The sequence below is a fragment of the Triturus cristatus genome, chromosome 6 (genome assembly GCF_964204655.1).
Source record: "Triturus cristatus chromosome 6, aTriCri1.1, whole genome shotgun sequence".
In the NCBI taxonomy this organism is placed as follows: Eukaryota; Metazoa; Chordata; class Amphibia; order Caudata; family Salamandridae; genus Triturus; species Triturus cristatus.
Genome location: NC_140589.1, coordinates 900,999,246 through 901,025,159, shown reverse-complemented (window position 1 = coordinate 901,025,159; position 25,914 = coordinate 900,999,246). Strand labels below are relative to the sequence as shown.

Here is a 25,914-nt window from a genome sequence, read left to right as displayed (position 1 = left end):
TTTCTCTATGAGCCGGCTGCGCTAGGGCCCAAAATCCACAGGTAGGCATATTGCTAAAAACAACTCCGTGCCTAGTTGGCTTTCTGCCACCCGGGGGGGAATATCGGGGGGAAGGGGGTTGCCCCAAAATGCCCCCAAGGGGGGCAGAAACACTGTGGCTATTTTTGTGTGGGGTCGGGGCATAGGTTTGCCCATTCTGGGCAGCTCCCACCCCCACACATAAATACAGCCAGCGTAATCGTTGGCGTCTCGTGGACTTTTTGCCCCCCCAGGGGGGCAGATTGAGGGCTACTGCCCCTATTCCCCCCCAGGGGGGCAGAAAGTCCACTAGACGCCAGGGAGTTTTTTGGGCAAATTTTAATTAGGGTAGGGGCTGTTCAAAATGGGCATGCCAATGCCCCCACCCTAATTAAAATTTGCCTAAAAAAATCCCTGGCGTCTAGTGTGCTTTTTGCCCCCGGAGGGGCAGATTGGGGGATACTGCCCCATCTGTCCCCCAGGGGGGGCAGGAAGGCTGTAATTTTTGCGGGGAGGGGGTGGGGGCATGGGCATGCCCGTTTTGGGCAACCCTCACCCTAATTCAAATATGCCCCCAAAAAATCCCTGGCGTCTAGTGGGTTTTTTGCCCCCCCAGCAGGGCAGATTGGGGGCTGATGCCCCCCAGGGGAGGTAGAAAGTCCACTAGACGCCAGGAAGTTTTTGGGGCAAGTTTTAATAAGGGTGGGGGCTGCCCAAAACGGGCATGCCAATGCCCCCACCCTAATTAAATTTTGCCCAAAAAAAACCCTGGAATCTAATGGGCTTTTTGCCCCCCGGGGTACAGATTGGGGGCTACTGCCCCATCTGTCCCCCACGGGGGGCAGGAAGGCTGTAACTTTTGCAGGGAGGGGGTGGGGGCATGGGCATGTCAGTTTTGGGCAACCCCCACCCTAATTACAATTTGCCCCAAAATAATGCCTGGAGTCTAGTGGGCTTTTTGCCCCGCCAGCAGGGCAGATTGGGGGGCTGATGCCCCCATCTGCCCCCCAGGGGAGGTAGAAAGTCCACTAGACGCCAGGGTGTTTTTGGGGCAAGTTTTAATAAGCGTGGGGGCTGCCCAAAACGGGCATGCCAATGCCCCCACCCTAATTCAAATTTTGCCCCAAAAAATCCCTGGAATCTAATAGGCTTTTTGCCCCCGGGGGGGCAGATTGGGGGCTACTGCCCCATCTGGCCCCCAGGGGGGGCAGGAAGGCTGTGATTTTTGCAGGGAGGGGGTGGGGGCATGGGCATGTCCGTTATGGGCAACCCCCACCCTAATTCAAATTTGCCCCTAAATAATCCCTGGCGTCTAGTGGGCTTTTTGCCCCCCGGCAGGGCAGATTGGGGGCTGATGCCCCCATCTGCCCCCCAGGGGAGGCAGAAAGTCCACTAGATGCCAGGGAGTTTTTGGGGCAAATTTTAATTAGGGTGGGGGCTGCCTAAAACGGGCATGCCAATGCCCCCACCCTAATTAAAATTTGCCCAACAAAATCCCTGGCGTCTAGTGGGTGTTTTGGCCCCCAGGGGGGCAGATTGGGGGCTACTGCCCCATCTGGCCCCCAGGGGGGACAGAAAGACTGTTATTTTTGCGGGCGGCGGGTGGGGGCATGGGCATGCCCGTTTTGGAAGCCGCCACCCTAATTCAAATATGCCCAAACAAAATCCCTGGCGTCTAGTGGGCTTTTTATCCCCCCGGCAGGGCAGATTGGGGGCAAATGCCCCCATCTGACCCCCAGGGGGGCAGAAAGTCCACTAGACGCCAAGGAGTTTTTGGGCAAATTTTAATTAGGGTAGCGGCTGCCCAAAATGGGCATGCCAATGCCCCCACCCTAATTAAAATTTGCCCAACAAAATCCCTGGCGTCTAGTGGGCGTTTTGCCCCCCAGGGGGGCAGATTGGGGGCCACTGCCCCATCTGCCCCCCAGGGGGCAGGAAGGCTGTAATTTTTGCGGGGGTGGGGGCATGGGCATGCCCGTTTTGGGGCCCCCCACCCTAATAAAAATGTGCCCACAAAAAATCCCTGGCATCTAGTGGGCTTTTTGCCCCTCCGGGGGGGCAGATTGGGGGCTACTGCCCCATCTGCCCCCCGAGGGGGGCAGGAAGGCTGGTATTTTTGCGGGTGGGGGGTGGGGGTAAGGACATGCCCATTTTGGAAGCCCCCACCCTAATTCAAATTTGCCCCCAAAAAATCCCTGGCATCTATTGGGCTTTTTGCCCCCCCTGCAGGGCAGATTGGGGCCTACTGCCCCATCTGCCCCCCCGGGGGGGCAGGAAGGCTGTTATTTTTGTGGGCGGGGGTGGTGGCATGGGCATGCCCATTTTGGGAGCCCCCACCCTAATTCAAATTTGCCCCCAAAATATCCCTGGTGTCTTGTGGGCTTTTTCCCCCCCCCCCGGCGAGGCAGATTGGGGGCTAATGCCCCCATCTGCTCACCAGGGGAGGCAGAACGTCCACAAGACACCAGGGAGTTTTTTGGGCAAATTTTAATTAGCGTGGGGGCTGCCCAAAACGGGCATGCCAATGCCCCCTCCCTAATTAAAATTTGCCTAAAAAATATCCGGCGTCTACTGGGCTTTTTGAGCCCCGGGGGGGCAGATTTCGGGCTAATGCCCCCATCTGCCCCCCAGGGGGGCCAGAAAGGCGGTCATTTTTGCGGAGGTCGATGGGTGCATTGGCATTCCCATATTGGGCAGCCCCCACCACAAATTATAAGAAAAAACAATCCCTGGCGTATAGTGGGCTTTCTGCCCCCCGGGGGGCAGATTAGGGGCTACTGCCCCCAACTACCCCCCGGGGGGGCAGAAAGGCTGTACATTTTGCGGGGTGGGGGCATGGACATGCCCTTTATGGGCAGCCCCCACCCTAATAAATTATGTGGGCGAAGTAAATATCCCTGGTGTCTAGTGGGCTTTTTGCCCCCCGGGGGGGCAAAAAGACTAAATAACATGTAAAATATTTGGGGGGAGCAAAAGCCCTTGCCCAAGGGGCCGGTCCCCCCTCCCTGGTGTCTAGTGGGTGGATCCCTGCTTGGGGTACGCCCTCCTGGGGCGATCCCCAAGCAGGGATCCACTGGGGTACCATTGGAAAGGGGAGGTTATCCCCTTTCCAATGATACCTCTCCCGTCTTTCTACGTGCCCGGGAGGCTGAGATAGCCCCATGAGCACATAGAAAGTGAAACTGAAATGAGCCTAAAGGCTCATTTCAGTTTCGGTTTCTGTGCAATGAAGACAGCGCGACGTGCGCGCTGATCTTCATTGCACAGAAACCAGGGAGGGGGCCTCGGGAGCTGGGGAAGCTCTTCCCCAGCTCCCAAGGTCAAAGGGATTAAATAGAAATCCCTCTGCTGTCTGCAGCAGAGGGATTTCGTGCCCCTGGCGTCATGACGGAATGGTTCCGTCATGAGCACAGGGGCACCGATGCTCATGACGGAACCATTCCGTCATGAGCATCGAAGGGGTTAAACAGACAACTGCTCTAGTCCTCTCCGCCCTTAGCTTTGATGCCCAGTCTGAGACACCCTGAACCCTATGATTAAATAGCCCTAGTAATCATGTGACCCCTTCGGCCAATGGGAACCCTAACCAGTCACAGCTACTAGCCCTAAACCATAGGACCAACAGTACACCTGCCTCTTACAGCCAATCACAACCCTAGTCCCATCAACCAATCAGGCATAAAATCCTAAATCCTACATCGAATAGAAACCCTAGTCTCAGCCCTAGCTGCAGCAGCCAATCAGGCATGAAACCCTAAGCCCTACATCCGATGGAAACTCTAGCCCAAGCCCTAGTTCCAGCAGCCAATCAGGCACAAAACCCTGTCTTTCCCACATTTAAACAACATACTCTCCTAGCCAAAAAAAGAGTGCTACTTGCACTTTCTAAACACAGTTTAAACTCGTTAGAGCAGATTATTGCAATCTCAGAGCAAGGCATCAGCAATGCAGAGTTCATATCAATGCATCTGCATAAATCTGCACATATTTCACAGTGTTACAAGGAAATACAGTGAGTGCAGTCCAAATCCATAAGAGCGAGTGCAAAAGGCCCTAAATAGCAAGACACAGTTTGACCATCACAGTGGTTAGATTGCATATTGTATTGTAGTCTGTAAAATGTTTGTACTGGCAGCACATATATCACATGGATAGAGGGCTTACTCTGATGTGTGGGTTTGGTTAGGGGAGGTTGATGGTCCAACATCATTGACTTAAGCAGCGTGGAATGAAAAGGTATATAGTGGGCTCCGGCCATCTTTGGGTCTTAAAGAAGGGGGTTGTAGCTCCACATATATTAAACTTCTTGTGTTCCTGACGGCAAAATCTCTTAGCCAATCTTTTGCCTTGTATCTTAACTGATTCATCATGAAAAGGAAGTCAATGAATATTCCATTCCACACTGCGCCCCTTAATGTGATATAGGAGTGGCAGACGTGCACAGGCCAGGGAATTGGGGTATGGAAGCTCAGTGTGCAGGTTCACCCAGCTTTGCACTGGGTTATAAACAGGGCTACTGGAATAATGCAGCAGGAAATGGCCACATAATGCGTTGGGGTGGAGTAAATTATTCAGCAACAAAAAGCAAATTATGCAGCATAATGCAGCACATTTTTTAATAGCATTTCTTCATTATTTTCTAATTTTTTAACAAGATAACAATATCTGGACATAAGTTGTACCAGTTTAATTCCTAAATATAACACTAAGCAACAGAAAGGTATCCAGCCAAGCTTTGCAAAGGGCCTTCCACTGCGCGGCAACATGTTTCACTGCATTTTTACTAATCTTTGAACTGCTTGAGCTAGAAACAAATTGTTTTTGGGTTAAAATCTGCAGATTATGCCGCAGATGGTGGATTATGTGGCAAATCTATAATTCTGCAAAGAATTTAGCGACCGCACAATCACACAATTCCAATGGCCCTGGTTATAAGGCTGTCCCCGTCCCCCCCAGGAAATGTATTGTCTCCTACGCCCTTGCTGGTAGGAATATCTAACTAATGCAAACAGTTCTCTGGGTAATGGAGGTCATGACGTCCGCACTAATGGCGGACTGGTGGGTCGTCCCCCTGGGTCTAAATGACCCCATAAGCTTAACAGTAAAACTTTTGACTTAGGCAACACGATAGGCTTACAGGGCCCACATTCCTTTGGTTGAGCCTGCAAATGCACTTGTGATCATTGACTGTCGTTGGTGCTTAGCTTGTGGACTTGTGTCCACAATGTATAACTCCTTGACAGTTTTGGTGGTTTTACTTATTACATACTTTTCACTTTAATATATTGTTGTGGGAATATTGTAGTTTGATTTCTTGACATAAGTTGTGTTTTGTTCTGCTTTAAATTCAAAAACATACACTTCTGCCCTACAAGGTCCTGAATTAATGATTTGGGTGGGGGCTCATACCCTGCTTTCCAAATTTATTGTAATGCAGGATCCCAAAATGTACAATTCATTATTTGTCTTTCAGAAAGTCAAACACCAGAAGCATCCAAAGAGGAATCTAGAAAGTTTTCAAGAGAACAGATTTTCACAGTGATCTCATGTGCTTCAATTAACTTGTGTTCAACAATCACCTTCTCCATATTAGCTCCCCTTTTCCCCCAAGAGGTAAGTGGTTCCTTTGCCAACAAGCAGTCCATATTTGCATGAATGTAGTGACCGCACTTTTGCCCATTGTAAAACCATCTTGTTCTGCTATTCATGCTGCTTTTTTGCTGTTTTTGTATCTCCCATGCAGGCTGCAAAGAAAGGAGTCAGCAAGTTTGTTGTTGGATTGATTTTTGGATGCTTCGCCTTATTCAATTTCATATCTTCGTTGGTCATGGGACGATATGTAAGTAGTTCCATAATTCTGGATACTATTTCATGGATGTCAATTCTTCAAATTGTTAGAGCTCACAGGAGTGATGTTGTGCACCCTTTTAACATCAATACCAGTAGAAGCTGGACACCCTTCTCCAAGCGTTTCTTCTCAAAATGTTGCCATGTGATGCTACGGAGGTAGGGGAAACGCAAGGACTTCACATTGCAGAAAGTAACTGCTTTCCTGGAACCATCTTTACATTTTTGTCAATCTGCTGTCTTCATGAGCTTTGAAACTACAGGCTGCAATGACAGTGCCAGCACAGCAAAGTACAAGCCAAGTACAAGCACTTGCTACCTCTTGGCTATTCTTGACTGACATTCATCTCCTCGGTCTGCAAGCCTCCGCATTTGAGGTAGCATTTATGGTTGCATTTTCAAGAATTTGGTCCTCATAAATGCCTTAATTTGCACATTGAAATATAACTTAAGTGCACAAATACTTTTGAGAATTTTGATATTTGTACTTAGAATAGGACTAATTGATCGAATTGCTAATTGGCTATTTAGTATGTTATATCAAATGGCAACTATTTTCACTGAATTTGGTTTAGGAAAATGATTTAAAAAATAATACAATAATCACTTGCAAATCATAGATGTCAAATAAACTGCCATCGATAGCGGAAGTGACATCACACATTGTGACTTGCTCCTTTTGACCTCACACCATCTGGCACATGCATCAACGTAGGCTTTTGCGATTCCTTCATTTGCGATATTTGCATGTGGGATGAAGCATCCCAAATGCAAAAATACCGGTCACAAAGGGGCAGATTCTGAGAATCTGCCCGTTTGCGACCGGTTTTTCCTTTGATGCATGTGCCTGTAAGTGATCTCCAGACCCTCAACACGAGTTAATTTTCCAGGAGGTGATAATATTGAACTTGTTAGGTCTACAATAAACACAAGTCAGCATAATAATAGAAAAGACACTAAAGTAGATAACAATATTTAAGTTTTTATCTATATTTAAAGCAGGATGCTGCATTTTATCCCCGAGGCAACAGTGATCACCAAAGGGGCATGCCATTATAGACGCAACCGTCTAATGCCCAAGTACAATCATCATTTTTCCACACTTAGCCTAAAATGCCCTGACCCAAAATCTAATGTCAAATCTCATCATATATGACCTTGCAAAACTTTCATATGCTGTCAGAAGCTCCTTTTTCCACAGAGACAACCTCTGTTTGACTAGGTATAGCCTGACATGGCCGGGTACAGCCTGATAAAAGCATATGTGCAGACTCTTCTTGCAGAGAGACAGCTGAAAGAAGATAGAAGAAAAGCAGGCGCAGTATAGCATAGGAGTTAAGGGAAGACAGAAAGGCGGAACGAACATGAGCAAGGAGTGAATAGGGAGGGAACGGGCGAAGTAGAGAAAAATGAGGAAGAAGAGAAGTAGATGAGACAAAGGATGCTCATGGTAGGGGCAGAAGACAGTCAAATAAGGGGAAACAAGCGATGGAAATAAATTGGGGAATGAGTGGAGAAAAGGCAGAAGAATAAGATTATGAAGAATAGGGGGGCATATCAGCAACAACCGGCGATAATTATCGCTAAGCGCACTTAGCGCTAGGATAATTATCGCCGGCTAGCGTGGATTTTTATCGCTGAGATAGCGTGCTATTAGCAACGCTTATCTCAAAAGCAATAAAAATCCTAGTGCTAACTGCCAAACGTGAGATTATCGCTGGAAACCCAGCGATAATCTCACGAAGTGTGGCGTTAGCTTGTTGATAGGACCTCACAAACTGAGCCATGATATCCACCTTCCATAGGATATCATGGCTAAGTCAGTCCTGAAGCAGGCGTAAGGAAAGTAGCGATAACAGGGGTTATCACTACTTTTCTTGCCGCTATGCTTCATAGCGTGGGGCTTGATGATAGGAGAAATGTCGCATAGCGACATTTCTCCAGTCATGTCAGGTCAGGAACGCCCACTTTGCATCTCATTAGAGATGCAAAGCTGGGCGTTAAGAATTTGTGCGCTAATGCAAGGTTTCACGCGTTAGCGTGACCTTGCTAATTAGGCGATAAAATTATCGCCGCTTTTTGGCCGAAAACGGCTGCAAAAGCAGCGATAATTTTCTATAGCAGCCTTGTAGATATGCCCCTTAGAGAGGGGTAGCAGAGGGACAGAGATAAGGACTTCTTCATCTAATTGGTGGAGTCAAGGGAGAGGCTGAAACAGCGAAAAGGTGTGAGCAGACTTGAGGGGCTTTGTAGCCTGCTGAGCAATGCAGGGTTGCTTGCATAAGGAGAGCTAGTGGTGTCAGGGTTAGTTAGAAAGATGAAGTAGTTTCCTGGTGAGGATGGTAGGCAGTCATTTTGGTGACTCGTTTTAGATAACGGTTGTTGAATTCATGATTTAAACGGGTAATGTGTTTGGTTGTGATGGAGCGCAAGACCGGGTAACAACGCACCAATATCCTCCCCAGCGTTGCAAACCCGACGTTACACTAATTCATTCGTACATGCAGTCGTTGGTGGGGCCCATAACACCAACTCTCACTCAATCACTTACACTAGTCTGCACACACTGGAGGATGAGTTGTTCATGCGCTCAACATGTGGGGGAACACCTTATAACCTATAGGGAGGAAAAGTTATTCACAAATATACATTAATGCCCTTCACCTTCAGATCCTTAACCCTAAACATCAAGGCACTCCTCCCACTTGGTCGATGGACCAATTAGTTGGATTGGTTGATGGTGATTTAGAACCAGCTAAACACATTTAAGATTTCAGATCTTATCATCTTCAAAGAAATCAAAGAGTCACTTTATTAGTTAATCAATATCTTATTTATCTAAAATTTTCCATTTAGTTCGTAAAGTTCAAAGAGATTATCAAATTTTCAATAATTCACGGAACATCATATTTACCTATTCTGTCTAATTGGAGTCCTCTAATTCATTGGCTCTGCTTAGTCAAATTTGCAGTCAATCGTCCGGAAGCAGGCCAAGCTTAACGCTTTATGCACAGCACGCTACAGTCCCAATGATCGGCAAAGGACCGAAGGCGTGCAAGCATCTATCATTGCCCGTAAATTCAGGAAGAGTTCGTAGTCATCAGATAATCGGGCAGCATGCAGATCCTCCAAGCGGCAAGGTTACGCAAAGCAACGTAGGCCCAAAGTGTCGTGGACGAACGACGGACAAATCTTCTACCCTTTCTATTCTACCATCATTTTTATAGTGAAAATGAAATAAAGATGTAACAATTTGTAAATTTAGGACAACCGTGATTGGTCGGTCAGGATCGTTCGATGGAAACTCTTGGGAATTTGGTACAGTTCAGGGATGATGTCACAGTTTGAAGTAAAGTCAGCCCGTTCTGGTTTTACTGTGATGGGCTATTGTCTTCTGTTTGTCTGTCTTCCCACAGTGTCCTTGTCCCCAGTATATTCGGGACACAGGTCATGTCGAGGTCCTGGAGCATTTCCGCTGCTGCGCGTTTCACTCCATGCCTCGTGGAACAGTGGCCACTTCGTCATGTCGTGCCAGCGGCCATTTTGGATTTTAGGCCCGAACGGTAACTTAATCAAAACAAACACAAAAGAGTAATTAATACATAGAAATAATGGATCTAATGTTTATCCCTTACTAATCCATCTATGTGCTTGTATTTATCTAGCATAAAGCAACATTTAAAGCAATTATATTCACCTTATGGTCCTCTTCTCGAGCAACATTACATGACATCAATAAAGCCACATATATCATGCTGTTTTCTATTTACTACATATACTACTATTAGTATGCGTACGATTTTTAGTCATAGAGGTTATTTAGCCATGCAAGATGCAAGTCCACGTATATTTTGTATATTAATAAGGTTGATTGATAAAAATGCAAACACATTCAGTAATATTATAATTAATAGATTATATAATGATTGTATCCATGCAGAATAGGAGGGGTATACAACATTTTGTACTACCCGTTCCATCAATCTCCCCTTTGGTGATTTTATCACCACACCTTTAAAATTTTGTATCAATTTGTTATGAGAGTGAAATGAATTCTTAATGTTAATTTTACAGTTCTGTTACCCCAACTTCTTCTCTCCTTGCCGTTTTATACATGCTATCCTTCATTTCTTCTATTTCTACTTCTTCAAACTCTCTTTCTTGTCTTTTATTCTGTCTTCTCTTTAATTTTTCTCTTTTTAACTCTTTCTGTATTTTCTTTCTTTTATAACATAAGCATCCTAATCTCAATATTAATACTAGGAAAATCACACATGTTAATAGAAATAGGATTCTACCTATAAATGTACTACTCAAGTTTAGCAAGAAATTCTTAATAGCAGCAACTTTCTTTCCAATTCTTTCCCAAACACCTTCAACCTCCAATTCTTTCCCAAACACCTTCAACCTCCAGTGGTGCAATTTCCTCATGCAAGTTAGTTATCGTTTTTAATGTAGATAAATCTTTACTTTCGTCTGGAACATAAGTACAACAGTGTTGGACTTTCAGCATCCCACAGACTCCACCCTCTTTTGCCAATAATATATCAAGGGCAAGTCGATTTTGCATTACCATAGCACGCATGGCAACCATTTCAGTATTTACCAATAAGAATCCTCCAGCGGTGCTTGTTGACAAGCGATCCACTACTGTTGACAATTTTCTAATTTTGTTTGCATTCAGAGATATTCCCACTGCTGGTATCAATGCTCCAAAAATATCTCCTACAACTTCTGACCAAGACTCTCTTTTTTCTCCGCGCTAGATAACTACCTAACTTATGTACACCATCTTCTCCTCTTCCCATGTGGAATATCTTTGGAAAAACCAGGCCTACATAACATGTGCCATACCAATGGTCTGGCAACTGATAATAAGCCTTGTTCCCACAGATAAAATATAACCCAGGAAAAACTGGATCATTTCCTCCTTTAAATCGCCCTCCACCCATGATTCGGTATGTATCATGGCACTCACTATTACCTACAAAGTAATTATCATAGGCAGTCTGATTTCTTCTAATACACAACTTCCCCTTCTGAGGCCACTCTAAAGCCATAGTTAAACTAGCTCCTCCTTTCAAATGCTTTTTCCATTTCAACGTCCCAAACAGTCTTTTCTTCCTTCCCTTCAGGTATTTTCCTTTGCATCTTTGCCCTCCTTTCTTCAACCATATCTAAGAACATCCTCTCCTCCTTCTTTAAACTGCAAGTCAGATTGTTTCTAAAAATAGATTCTAATGTTAGTTCTTTAGTCTCTAGGAAACATTCACCTAACACCCTTGCAGGCTTTACTTTATTCAATTTGTTAATTACAGGTACTTGTGAAAATATGTTGTCTACGTCTGAAAAATAATATTCTAATTTCCCTATTTTATAAAACAGACTAGCTATTACACTACATGTTATTCCATAAGTCATTGGGAGGTGATGGTAAGTCACTCCTTCCGATACAGATGCAGGTAATTGCATGCAAACGTAGCAGTCCCTTACATCCATTGTCTTTACATATTCATACAATAACTTTGAGAATACATTGTTAGAGAAATCATTTATACACCTATCCTTATGTAAATAATTTTTATCTATTTTAGTCGGATATACTTTCTGAATCTTTTCTATATTAGTTTTATTCTCACTATGTCCTTCTATTGTATCTATTGTAACTTTAAATGAGATCATTAGAGCCAAAACACTCCATAAAAACATCAGTAATCCTGTACAACAACAACACATTTTAATCCATCTTTTCAGGAACACACATTTAGTTTTTCTACCTTCCATGTTTGCCATTTCGTAAAATGATCAGTGTCTTTTGACTTAGCCTCTTCTACTTCACGACTAGTTTGTCTAACCCAAGGTTCTAAGCACCTACTTGGTTCTATTTAGTTATGTCTTTTCCGGTATTTTATTGTCTTTTCATCAGTATTTCTTTTTGTCTTGTTCAGTTTGGCATTTGATCATCTTTCACCCTTTTCTCGTAATCTTGATACAGGACTTCCTGAACATCCGTTTCTTCTCCAATATCGAACAAGATAACTCTCAGGATTTCCGATTCTTCTTCTTCCTCAACCACTTCTGGTACAGTCACCTCTGGGTTTCCTTGGCTATCCGCCTCTTCTTTTATTTCAGGCAGGGCCACGTACGTCCATTCTGGCGACCTATACCTCTGGTTAGGTTTTCTGGTTCTCTTGTTCTCTTCTGTTGCTGTAATTGTCTCTGTTTTCGAATTTTGTTGACTAGTTACTTCATTCACTTGTTCTGCTCTGGTCGAATTTACTCGTGTCAATCGATATCTCAGTCTCTTTATCTTATTTGGCCAGATTTCATCTCTTGCTGATCTTTTCAATTTACTTCCTTTAACATTCTTTTCAGTTCTCCATGCTCTTTTTCTCAGGACTAGACCTTCTGGTATTTCTTCGTCTCTATCTTCAGATTCGGTTTCAACTGTCTTTTTGCTTTCAGCTGTTTTTCTTTCCACCACTTCTTTTATTTGCCCTACTTCTGTCCCTCCTTGTGTTTCTTGCACACAATCTTCCTGCTGACTAATTGGCCCTTCCTCTAACTGGATGTTTGAGTTCCTTCCACCTCCTCGGGGGTCTTCCGCAAGAACCTTTCCCTCTCTTTCTGTATCTGGCACCCGTTCATCTACTTTTGATATTTCAGGTGGAATCTCTCTCAGCTTTTCATCTGGAACTTTCTTATCAGCAATTTCTTTGATTGTCTTTTCACTATCTTTTTCTCTTCCCGAATGCAAAGGTACTTGTTCAGTCTCTGAGTCTGAGCTGGTATCAGAAATCTGTAATCTTCTTCTTAAAGGAATACTTCCTTGGCCAACGATTAGATTTGGCTCCGTCTCCCCCCCTTTCAGGATTTTCTCTTGTTCTCGTTTCCTCAGCATCCGATTCAGAACTTGTTTCTGATTCATTGAATTATTCTCCTTCTTTGTTATCCACTGGATTTGGGATTCTCAATGTGTGACTGGCATGAATCCAGTTCTTGATCCCAGCACACTTCACAGCTGTTGTTGTTAAAATCACCTGTCGTGATTTTCCCCACCGTGGGACCAAACAGTTCCTTCTTCTGTGTACTTTAATCCTTACCCAGTCCCCTGGGCTTAGATCATTGAGCTTGCTTCTTTTCAAGGGTGGTGGCATCCGATCGACCTGATGAAACACAGAATGCACTGTGTCAGCCAGGCCCTTACAGTAATCCAACACCAAGTCATCAGTTATAGGCAATAGCTTGTTGACTGGTATGAACACATGACGCATTTCTCCTCCCATGATAATTTCATGAGGACTCAACCCTGTGGTTCTGTCTGGAATTGATCTAATAGTCATGAGTACCAGAGGCAAGACATCATGCCATTTCAAACCAGTGGCTAAACACATTTTCCCTATTCTGTTTTTGATGGTACCATTTACTTGTTCCACCACACCAGAAGCCTCTGGGCGATAGGCACAATGTCGTTTTTGTTGTACATTCAATGCTTCACAAATTAATTTCACGATCTCATTATGAAAATGCTTTCCTCTATCTGACTCAATTGTTACTGGGAACCCGAATCTGGGAATGAACTCTCTCAACAGTAATTTTGCTACTGTAATTCCATCACTTCTTCTTGTGGGGTATGCTTCTACCCACCTTGAAAACAAACAGACCATTACTAGAACATACCTCAACCTGTTACAGGGAGGCATCTCGATGAAATCACCCTGTATTCTGGTGAAAGGCCCACCTTCTCATCCTATTGTTCCTAGACTCACCACTGTCTTTCTTCCAGGATTGTACTGCTGACATATAAGGCATCTTTGACAAAGGCTTTCTGCTACAAGTCTGAATTTTGCATTGTACCAGGTCTGTTTAAAAGACCTTATCATGGCGTCTCTCCCTATGTGTCCCTGTCCATGATACATCCGTGCCATGGCAGACACCATGCTATCAGGCATGACTGGTCTTCCATCTCGGTAAACCCACACATGATCTGTTTCCCTTGGTACACATCCTGCTTTTACCCACTGTCTCTTTTCCTCATCTCCTGCTTCTTCCTGCAATTGCCTCACTTCTTCCCATGTACCCACAATGTTAGTAAACAAAACAGTGCAAGAATTCATCTCCCTCTCTTTCGCCCTATTTATAGAATTTTGATTGCGTGCGCAGTATTGAACCACATCATTGTCATACTTATTGCCAATTGCGACATAATCTCCAGTTTTTAAATGTGCCTCACACTTTACAACTGCCAATTGCTTAGGCAGCTGTATCGCCTCAAGCAATTTCCCAACCACTTCAGCATTCTTTATGGGAGTTCCACTCGAAGTCAAAAATCCTCTCTGTAGCCATATCTGGCCAAAATCATGCACAACACCGAAACCATACTGGCTGTCGGTTATCACAGTCACTCTCACATTCTTTCCTATCTTGCATGCTCTAGTCAAAGCCACAAGCTCAGCTACCTGGGCTGATTTTACTCCTTTCAGGTAAGATGCTTCCATTACTGCTGCAACTGTGCATACTGCATCTGTTGCACTCAAATTTCCTTCCTCCGTTCTCAAGCATGACCCATCTACAAACATCACAAAATCGCTTTCAGACAAAGGTACATCTTTTATATCCGGACGTGGTTTCGTACAGAAATCCAGTACATCCAAACAATCATGATCCACTTCGTCTCTGACTTCAACATTCTCAGCATCAGGCAACAGTGTTGATTGATTCACATTCGGAGATCTCACGAGACTCACATTCGTTGCACCCAAAATGACCTTCTCATATTTAGTCAGCCGACTATGTGTCATGTACTGCGTTCGGCTCCTTGTTAAAAGGATTGCCACATCATGAGGTACAAACACTCGTACAGGATTTCCCATCACAATTCCTTCACTTTGCTCCAGACTCCTACAGGTAGCAACCACTGCTTTCAGGCACCCAGGTAAAGCTACAGCTACTGGGTCTAGCATAGATGAAAAATATGCAATTGGTCTTCTCAATTTTCCATGTTTCTGTATTAATACAGAAAGTGCACATCCATTCCTCTCGCTGCAGTACAACTCAAACTCTTTGTCATAATCAGGCATACCTAATGCTGGCGCTTCACACAATCCATCTCTTAATCGCCTAAAGGCTGCCAACTCCTCTTTATTTAATTTAATGGGGTCTCTCACATCACTTCATGACAGGCGCACCAACGGTTTTGCAATCAGGGAGAAGCCACTTATCCACTGGCAGCAATACCCCACCATTCCAAGGAACATTCTCACTTCTCTTTGCGTCATTGGAGCTCTCATTCCTTTTAATATTCTGATTCTGTCAACTGTTATCTTCCTCAATCCCTTTTCAATGTTATGGCCTAAATAATGTACTTCCTTTTGACAAAATTGCAACTTTGATGGTGACACTTTAAGTCCTCCATCTGCCAAGTGATTTAACAATGCTATGGTGTCCACTACACAAGCTTCACGAGTTTTCGACGCCACTAGCAGGTCGTCGATATACTGGACTAACACTGAATTGTCGGGCATTTCTAGGTTTTCTAAGGACTTTTTCAATATCTGATTGAATATTGAGGGGTTTTCTGTATACCCCTGTGGGATTCGGCACCAAGCCAAAATACGCTCGCCGAAACGAAACGCAAAAATTTGCTGGCTGTCATGGTGCAATGGGATGGAAAAGAAAGCATAGCATAGGTTAATTACTGTATACCATTCTGCATCATGAGGAATCTGATACAAAATCACAGATGGATTCGGCACGATAGGACAACATGACACAACAATTTTGTTTACCTTTCTCAGATCTCGCACTATTCTAAATTTTCCATTAGGCTTCTTCAAACCCATAATTGGTGAATTACATGGGCTGCTCATTATTTCTCTCAAAATCCCTTGTTTGATCATTTTCTCAATTATAGGGGTAACTCCTTCAATTATTTAATGTGTCAATTTATATTGAGGAACATTTGGGTAACTTATTCCTTCTTTCACGGTCACTTTTACAGGATCCACATTTTTCATTAATCCTACATCTTCTCCGGTGAAATCCCAGACTTCTGCTTTTACTGAGTTTTTCAGTTCTTTTGGCAATTCATCAGGATTGAATACAGCATAGGCCTCAGTAATCTCAGATTCCATATTAGCCATGGTCATTTTATACAATACGTCTTCATCAGGGGTCTCAAATGCTATACCATCAGGGGTACAAAATATAGTGTAATTCATCTTGCACAACAGGTCTCTTCCCAACAAATTTACAGGACTGGAATCGCACACGACAAAGCGGTGCATTTCAGAAAATGTTCCTATACTTACTTTTACTGGTTCTGTGAGATACATTTTAATCTGTCTGTTGGATACCCCAACCATTTGGATTGTTTCGTCCGAGAGAGGAAGATTCTTAACATCAGCTGATCTAACAGTTGATCGAGTAGCACCAGTATCTACTAGGAAAGTAATATTTTCATTGTTTACCTTTCCATCTACAAAAGGTCCTGTCTGGTCTACTTCTAGAGTTGCGCCAAGTACGCACTCTTCTTCCTCCCTTCGGCACCATCAATAACCTTCTTCTGACTCACTTTCATCGCGTTGTAGCCAAGACTGCGAAACAGCGCCAGTGCGCGGCAGCTTATTTACCTGTTCTTCGTTGAAGAATCCTGTCTCTTTACTGTATTTCTGTGCATTTACGCTCTGTGGAAAAGGCGATTTTGGCGCCTGATTCTGTTGGGTAACAACCTGCTGCTGTTGACAATTGACCTCTGTCTGCACCTGTGGATTCAATGATGCATTATCATCATTAGTATTCGGGGGAAATTTACACTTGGTTTTCCAGTGCCCTATTCTTCCGCAATTATGACACGGCCATTGTTTTTTGGCTTCTTCTGTATTGAATTGTCATTTTCCTTTTCCGGCATTAAATTTTGGTTTTGTTCCTGTACCGTTTGCTTGTTCCATCAACTGTGCTTCCTGTCTCTCTGCTACCTTTACTTGTGCCTACATAGCCTTTTCTTTTAATTTACGCTGCTTGGCTTCAATTTCATCACTAAAATATTTTGCATGTCTCAGTACTTCATCTATTTTCTTATTTTGGCAATCTATGGTATGTTGTTTTATTATCTCGCTTATTTCAGGGCGTAAACCATAAACAAATCTATATACAAAATGACTTAAATCCTTCTCGCTCAAATTTTCGTCACCACTAAATTGCTTAAAAGCCAGAATTAACCTCTCGTAATATGCATGCACTGACTCTTTAGTTTCCTGATGTGTTCGGTCTATTTTTACCCAATCTGTCTTTTTAGGAGGTACTTTATTTTTCAGAAAGGTGATCACTTGTTCGTACTTTTTCATCACCTCAGGATCAGGGGCACCTGTCTTTGGATCTCTAGGGTATTCTTGTGTAGGACAATCTATCATAATTTTACACTCTGTCCACAAATCTGCTGGTACTATTATATCAAATAGGCTATTTAAATCAATCCACAAAACTTTAGATAATTTTACAAACCTATCCACTTGCCTATACCACTCGACTGGCTTTTCGCATAGTCGAGGGAAATCATTGGTAAATAACAAAATATCTTGCCTGGTCCAAGGGACATGTACATATCCTCCACCTGGAATTTCTCTCATAGGGCATTCTGTCACTACCTTTTCCTTTTCTCTCATTGGGAAAGCTGCAAACGTTTTCTCTGAAGCATCATCTCGTTTTCGGTACCACCTGCTCTTCCATTTATCCACATCTCCCCATTTTCTTAATAAAACGATTATATCTTTAATCTGGATTATTCGTCCTGTAGTGATCATATTTTCGATATCTTTCTCAGTAAAATCTACTCAATATGGTTTTTGTAAAGCTTTCACTTTCTCCATGTCTATACCCATTACATTAGCCACTTCTTCCAATCTTTCATGTAAATTCTTTGCTCTCCAAGTTATACTTTTGCCCAAAAATAGTAATTCCTCATCCTGATATGCTTTTAATTTTTCTGTAGGGATAGTCCCAACTATTAATTCTTCCAAAACCATACTTAGCTTGGCCACATCTATAGATTGGGATTCTTTATCTTTTCTTTGTAAGCTCCTCAACCATTCACTTAATTCTTCTGAAGTAGGACCTACTGGTTTCCCTTCATTACTTCGTTCTGTATCTTTTGGGGCTTCTAATACGGATTCCTTAGTCATTATTAGTCTGTCCACTAAACTCTGATTTTCTGTCAAATTTTTACACACACTTTGTTGCATTGTACTTACTGTTTGTCTCCATGGGTTTTCGTTCGTACTCATTTTTGGCTTTTCAGTCTGTTTATCACTGTTATAAGGGACCGTCAGACAATGCTCACTGTCCTTCTGTTTATCAAATATAGGCATTACGGGACCTATAGTTACGGGAACAGTCACTGCTTCTAGATTTTTTGTCAATTCCCTAATTTTCTCAGTTAGCTCTAAGGTGGTTTTTGCTAATTCTGCCGAATTTTCACTGCTCACTTTACCTTCCTGTTTTCTCTCCACTTCACTAAATGAATCATTTCTCCCTATCTCTTGGGGTACTGGTTCAATTTTAATGTTTCGCATAGTCTCTCTCATTGGGGCACTTGGTATCAATATGTCAGATTCTGGTCGATACGGGGGTGGACTTTTATAAAACATGTCATCAGGAACATCATCCTCCGATTCATGCACACCATACCCTCCTGACTCAATGTTATTCCTCTTTTCTGTACATTTTCTACCACTAACTTCTTCAGCATGTCTCACAGGAAATAACCCATCAGTCATATTCGCACTTCGCCATCTTCTCATTCTATCATGATGATTCTCTTGTCCATGTGATCTACCAAACATGTACCTAGATCTTCCGCCACTCCTCTGTCTTTCTCTGTCATGCATCTCATCTTCCCATTCTGTCAATGCTTCAAACTGTGTTGGCCTAGGTCTAGATTCATCATTTTCTCTGTCAAATTCCTCAAAACTGCTAAATTAAATGAACCATGTTCTGGAAATGCTAACACTCCATCGTCTTTTGTGTACTTTGCCCAATTGTCTAACCAAATACATGTATGATATCCATATTTCGCAACCATAAAGGATGCTGGCGTTTTCGGTGGGGGAAGTAATTGTCCTTCCCTAGTCACAATCGGTTTGACTTTCTTAAATAATCTCTTGATTTTTCCAAACCAGGATTTCTTCTCCTTCTCTGGCGGATCGTAATACATCATTTTGTCTAATCTGTGTATCGCTAAACTTCTCTTACGACTATTCTGTTGCTTTATCCAATCGTAGCGCGACTTCACACTAACGCACCAATCCGGAGCGTCTACGTCACTTCTGAAATTCTCCACTCCTAGCGCTGCCCACACCAATGCACCAATCAGCAGCGTCTACGTTGTTCGACAGCTGGCCAATCCCAGCACGACCTTTCTGACGTCAGCGCTTCTTGCTGTCGCTGCTCCTACTCCTGCTTCTACTGACCCCTCCTTTACAAAATTTCTGGGCAAGCTCTTTTCGTTCTTTCTGACTTACAAATCTGTTAGTAACGACATAAAAACGCCACCATTGTCTGTTCCGCTAACAAAGAATAGTTAACGACCTTCCTTACAAGAATTCCATCTTTCCCGAGAGCAGCGCTTACCTCTGCCCTACTACGGAATAGTTACTTCCGTTGATAAAGTAGCACATCCCTCTACCTTACCCTTCTTACAAGCATTAGCTAACTGTTTCTCCAGAATTTAAGACACATAGTTGGAGACCCAATGCTCCTGAGAAATAAACCTAGAGTTTCGCAATTAACCCGAATGCCTTTTCATTCACGCACTTTCATACGGAAAATGTAGTTCATTCACACAGAATTCTGTCTTTCCCGAGAACAGCGAATTATGACATATGTTAATAAAGTAGCACTTCCCTCTACTTTATCCTTCTATCAAGCTCAGAGAACACCTGCTACCTTTTCAGTGATAAGCGTTATCAGAGCACCTTTTGGCCTCCTGGTACCCAAGACCAAAATTTTACAGGTAACCTTCGCTATCATAAACACTTCTCTCATACAGAAAATGTCTCTAATGGCAACACACGACGATGTTACCGAATCAAACCCAGACAATGCGTCGCGCGACTCCAATTGTCACATGTTTTCCCTGCGACCTACAGGACAACCACAATTCCGTCTTTCCCGAGAGCAGCGAACAGTCTGCTCTACTACGGAACCGCTACCTTCTTCCTACACCCAGAAGCCGTTTAAACAACATAGAACTCGACACGACTGAACATAGAGTGTTAATACATGAATCAATACTAATCAATAATCAATAAGCAATTTACAAGCAATAATCACCAAACCAAAACAATAAAACCATCATCTTGCTACCAGAAAAACTGATGGAGCGCAAGATCGGGTAACACGCACCAATATCCTCCCCAGCGTTGCAAACCCGACGTTACACTAATTAATTTGTACATGCAGTCGTTGGTGGGGCCCATAACACCAACTCTCACTCAATCACTTACACTAGTCTGCACACACTGGAGGATGAATTGTTCATGCGCTCGACATGTGGGGAAACACCTTATAACCTATAGGGAGGAAAAGTTATTCACAAATATACATTAATGCCCTTCACCTTCAGATCCTTAACCCTAAACATCAAGGCACTCCTCCCACTTGGTCGATGGACCAATTAGTTGGATTGGTTGATGGTGATTTAGAACCAGCTAAAACACATTTAAGATTTCAGATCTTATCATCTTCAAAGAAATCACAGAGTCACTTTATTAGTTAATCAATATCTTATTCATCTAAAATTTTGCATTTAGTTCGTAAAGTTCAAAGAGATTATCAAATTTTCAATAATTCACGGAACATCATATTTACCTATTCTGTCTAATTGGAGTCCTCTAATTCATTGGCTCTGCTTAGTCAAATTTGCAGTCAATCGTCCGGAAGCAGGCCAAGCTTAATGCTTTATGCTCAGCACGCTACAGTCCCAATGATCGGCAAAGGACCGAATGCGTGCAAGCATCTTTCATTGCCCGTAAATTCAGGAAGAGTTCGTAGTCATCAGATAATCGGGCGGCATCCAGACCCTCCTCCAAGTGGCAAGGTTACGCAAAGCAACGTAGGCCCAAAGTGTCATGGACGAACAACAGACAAACCTTCTACCCTTTCTATTCTACCATCATTTTTATAGTGAATATGAAATAAAGATGTAACAATTTGTAAATTTAGGACAACCGTGATTGGTCGGTCAGGATCGTTCGACGGAAACTCTTGGGAATTTGGTACAGTTCAGGGATGATGTCACAGTTTGAAGTAAAGTCAGTCCGTTCTGGTTTTACTGTGATGGGCTATTGTCTTCTGTTTGGTTGTCTTCCCACAGTGTCCTTGTCCCCAGTATATTCGGGACACAGGTCATGTCGAGGTCCAGGAGCATTTCCGCTGCTGCGCGTTTCACTCCATGCCTCGTGGAACAGTGGCCACTTCGTCATGTCGTGTCAGCGGCCATTTTGGATTTTATGCCTGAACGGTAACTTAAGCAAAACAAACACATAAGAGTAATTAATACATCGAAATAATGGATCTAATGTTTACCCCTTATTAATCCCTCTATGTGCTTGTATTTATCTAGCGTAAAGCAACATTTAAAGCAATTATATTCACCTTATGGTCCTCTTCTCGAGCAACATTACATGACATCAATAAAGCAACATATATCATGCAGTTTTCTATTTACTACCTTGCCAGTGGATCGACTGACCTGCTCAGAGTGGTCAGAGCGCGCTGCGCTGTTTGTTGTCGTTTTGCCGTTTGTGAGGCGTTTTTTTTAACATTTCCCGTTTTGTATTTATTTTTATTTTTTGTTATTTTTTTGTCCTTGTTCTTCTATTGTGTCCACTCACCTGCACAATAATCGTGATTTCACCGCGCTTTTGCGGGTCCTTTCCCTGCTACTCGCGACTTTGGTGGCCATATTAGGGGAGTGTAGGACGGCTGGAGGCGACATCTGATTGGACGGTGGAGCGTCACAAGGATGCTTGTCCTCTCTTAAGGAGGGTAAACCTTAGGGTCAGTCTTGCCAGTGGATCGACTGACCTGCTCAGAGTGGTCAGAGCGCGCTGCGCTGTTTGTTGTTGTTTTGCCGTTTGTGAGGCGTTTTTTTAACATTTCCCGTTTTGTATTTATTTTTATTTTTTGTTATTTTTTTGTCCTTGTTCTTATATTGTGTCCACTCACCTGCACAATAATCGTGATTTCACTGCGCTTTTGCGGGTCCTTTCCCTGCTACTCGCGACTTTGGCGGCCATATTAGGGGAGTGTAGGATGGCTGGAGGCGACATCTGATTGGATGGTGGAGCGTCACAAGGACGCTTGTCCTCTCTTAAGGAGGTCATGCGGACGCGCAGCGGACACGCGCAGCGGTTACACCGGATCACCGCCGGAGTCACGCCAGAGTCCAGCCCGTCTGTGCCCGTCCGGGCCCAGACGGGCTTAGGGCCAGGGCCCTTGGCAAAGGTGCCTGAAATAAGGATTACATATTCCCGTGAGGACATCCTGTCATTACGCCCCCCGAAAGATACAATATGTAAGTATATTCATAAAGGTTTAAAACTGTTCTCGGGTTGTAGGATTTGTCAGTCGACTCAGTCAGCGAAGGGCAGGAATGCCCTGTCAATGGCTCTGTTGAATTGTAGATCCCTCCCTAGCCATTCCTTAGAAATCAATTTTCTTATACAAGATTTTGATCTAGATATTCTGTTTTTGACGGAAACCTGGATCACATCTTGTGCGGGGGTGGATATAGTTCGAGCCCTCCCCCCAGGCATTCTAATATACCATCTGGATAGACCTGTGGGACGAGGGGGCGGCATTGCCATTATAACGAGAGATATTTTCGTGTGTAGGGCTCAGCCTGGAGGGGTGCTAGCATGTGAAAGCTGTCAGTTCTCCCTACGGATCTCACCTACGCTGTCGGTGTCAGGCCTATTGGTCTACCGCCCCCCAGGTGGTGTGGGCAATTTTGTTAGTTCGCTGATGGAAGCAGTCATGCCTTTGGCTGCCTCCACGGCCAACTTTTTAGCGTTAGGAGACTTTAATCTCCATTTTAATGATCCGGCAGATCTAACAGCGGCAGACTTGCAGGGTGATCTTAAAGCTTATGAGTTGAGTTTAATTAACACGGGAGCCACGCACATTAAGGGTCATTTGTTGGACCCCATTTTTTCTAACATGCCCCATCTCAGATCTCTGCCCCCTTCTCCTCTCCCGTGGTCAGATCACTTCTTGGAGCCTTTTACTTGGCAAGTGGAGCGAATGGCGATCCCTCTCCCAAAGGTTCATACTCTGGAGAGAGACTGGTCTAGGCTTGCGGTGGACAGCTGGATTACTATTCTTGAAGGTATGTGTCCTTCTCCAGTTGCGGACCCGGTATGCGCAGACGCGATATCAACCAGTGGCTGACCAGCTCTCTTGATGTTATCATTCCTAAAAAGAGAGTGTTAAAAAGGGAGAAAAGGTTGGTTTCTGCCCCATGGTACACCCTTGATTTGAGATCTCTCAGGAAGGGATGCAAGAGGTTGGAGAGGGCATGGAGAAAGGAAGGGGTTGAGGCTAAGCGAGTGGAGTATCGCACGGCAATCAGGGTGTATAAATCTGCTCTTCGTCATGCTAAGGCCCAATTCTTTGAGGAGAGATTAAAAAGTTCAGCCAATTCCTCCAGAGAAACTTTTAGAGTGGTAAATGAACTTCTCAAAGTCCCCGAGCCCCTGGTAAACCACGACAGCCCAGGTGAGAAATGCAAGGAGCTGGCAAACTATTTTAATATGAAAATAGTTAATATTCTCAGCGCCTTACCACAGGATGTCCAAAGAATAGAGACGGGTAATCAGTCTCGAGGAGTTTTTGTTCATTTGGATACCTTTGGGCCAGTCTCAGTTGATTAAGTCCGTAAGGAACTGGGCTCCTTGAAAAGTGGTTCCCCTAGGGACCCTGTCCCTATAAGATTCTTGAAACAGGTAGCAACCACTATTGCGGCTCCGGTTACGGACCTCATTAATGCATCTTTTGTTCAGGGCTTGGTGCTACCGAGCTGGAAGAGAGCAGTGGTAAAGACTCTTCTGAAAAAAACAAATTCAGATCCTTCTGATCTGGCAAATTTCAGGCCTATCTCCCTGCTTCCTGGCTTCGGTAAGATCGCGGAAAGGCTGGTGAATCGGCAGCTGTCACACTTCCTGGAGTCCAATGGCTTGCTGCGAGGCTCTCAAACCCGGATTCCGGCCAGGTCAGGGCACTGATACCGCTCTTCTGGCAGTCGTTGAGGAAGCCAGAAGCATTTTGGATTCAGGAGGGTCAGTGGCAGTGATCCTCCTGGACCTTAGTGCGGCGTTCGACACGGTAAACCATCAAGTGTTGATCCAACGGCTGGCAGATATAGGGGTCGCAGGTGTGGCTTTGAAGTGGCTTAGGTCATTTCTCTGTGATCGGACGTATCAGGTTTGGGAAGGTAGTGAACGGTCGGTGTCTATCCCCCTCCAGTGTGGTGTGCCACAGGGCTCTTCTTTGAGCCCTACATTGTTTAATGTATATATGGCCCCCCTGGAGGACGTGGTGGCCCCATTTGGTATCAAAATCGTCAGCTATGCTGACGATACGCAGCTGGTGGTCACCTTATCCCAACTTGTGGATAACCCCGACTCGCTGCACTCCTGCATGTCCAAAGTCCACACCTGGATGTGTGAATCAGCGCTAAAGCTGAACGGTTCAAAGACCGAACTAATACTGATAGGACACAAAACTCCTTTTCTTCCTCTGACTAGCTGGCCCAGTTGTCTGGGAGCTCTGCCGAGCCCTAAAGAGGAGATCAGAAGCCTGGGGATCTGGCTGGAACAAGATCTTTCTTTCAGGACCCAGGCGAAAAAAACGGCAGGAGTATGTTTTGGTCTTCTTCGTTCAGCTCGTAAAGTTCTTCCCTTGCTGCCTTGGACATCTAGGAAGTTACTTATTCAGGGGCTTATTGCATCTAGATTAGATTACAGTAATACCATTTTCCTAGGTGCCCCTGAAGCTACGTTTAATAAACTTCAGCAAGTTCAAAATGCTGCTGCTAGGCTGCTTATGGATACACCAAGGATGCAGTCAGCCAGACCTGCACTGAAGGCCCTGCATTGGCTTCCGGTGCGGGAAAGGGTCAAATTCAAGGCTCTTTGCACCGCGCATAAAATTCTTCAGGGGAAGGGACCTCCTATCCTGCGGAATTTAGTTGTTCCCTATAAAGCTAATAGGGCCTTGCGATCTGACCAAAAACATCTTCTTCAAGTCCCCAGGGTTAAAAGGGCGCGGGCCGGTGGGCGAAGATATTCGGTCAACATAGCTATTCTGTGGAACAGACTTCCCCTGAGTTTGCGCTCAGAGACGTGCATCTTACGGTTCCGGAAATTTCTCAAAACTTACCTTTTCCCTGCCTGACGCTGCTGAATTATCTGCTTTGTATGGTTGTCACCCTGGACAAGCGCTGGGATGCCCGAGGGTAACTATGCGCTATATAAATCTCTTATTCATTCATTCATATACTACTATTAGTATGCGTACGATTTTTAGTCATAAAGGTTATTTAGCCATGCAAGATGCAAACCCACGTATATTTTGTATATTAATAAGGTTGATTAATAAACATGCAAACACATTCCGTAATATTATAATTAATAGATTATATAATTAGTGTATCCATGCAGAATAGGGGGGGATATACAAAATGTTGTACTACCCGCTCCATCAGTTGTGTGAGGAGAATGTAAGTCAGGAAATTGGTTAGGAGATGGACATACTAGGGTATCCATTAGAAAGGGTGTAGGTGTCTCACGGGACGAAGGGAAAATTGATGCAGGGTTGTTAGAGAACTGCTGCCGTATAGAGACTTACAAGAACCATCAACAATGTCAACAAGCAATGGCAAAGCCAATGGTTCTCGGCTCTAAAATACCGAACTAGTAGCTTTGCAAATTTTCTTTCCAGTCTCCTGAAACATGCATCAAGACGGATGTGCATGCATGGATGGCATTCTTG

The 25,914-nt window shown here is 44.0% G+C and overlaps 1 protein-coding gene across 2 annotated transcripts in view; it reads left to right on the top strand.

Annotated features, from left to right (window-relative positions):
* LOC146820763 (MFS-type transporter SLC18B1-like) overlaps window positions 1-25,914 on the top strand; it is a 709,940-nt gene that overhangs the window by 84,728 nt on the left and 599,298 nt on the right. Inside the window, exons 2-3 of one of the 2 annotated variants that reach the window (XM_085611552.1) lie at window positions 5,492-5,631; window positions 5,762-5,857. In XM_085611552.1, coding sequence (XP_085467678.1) covers window positions 5,492-5,631; window positions 5,762-5,857 — 236 coding nt within the window. The remainder of the gene's footprint in view (window positions 1-5,491; window positions 5,632-5,761; window positions 5,858-25,914) is intronic. The other variant, XM_085611553.1, reaches the window with a different exon arrangement.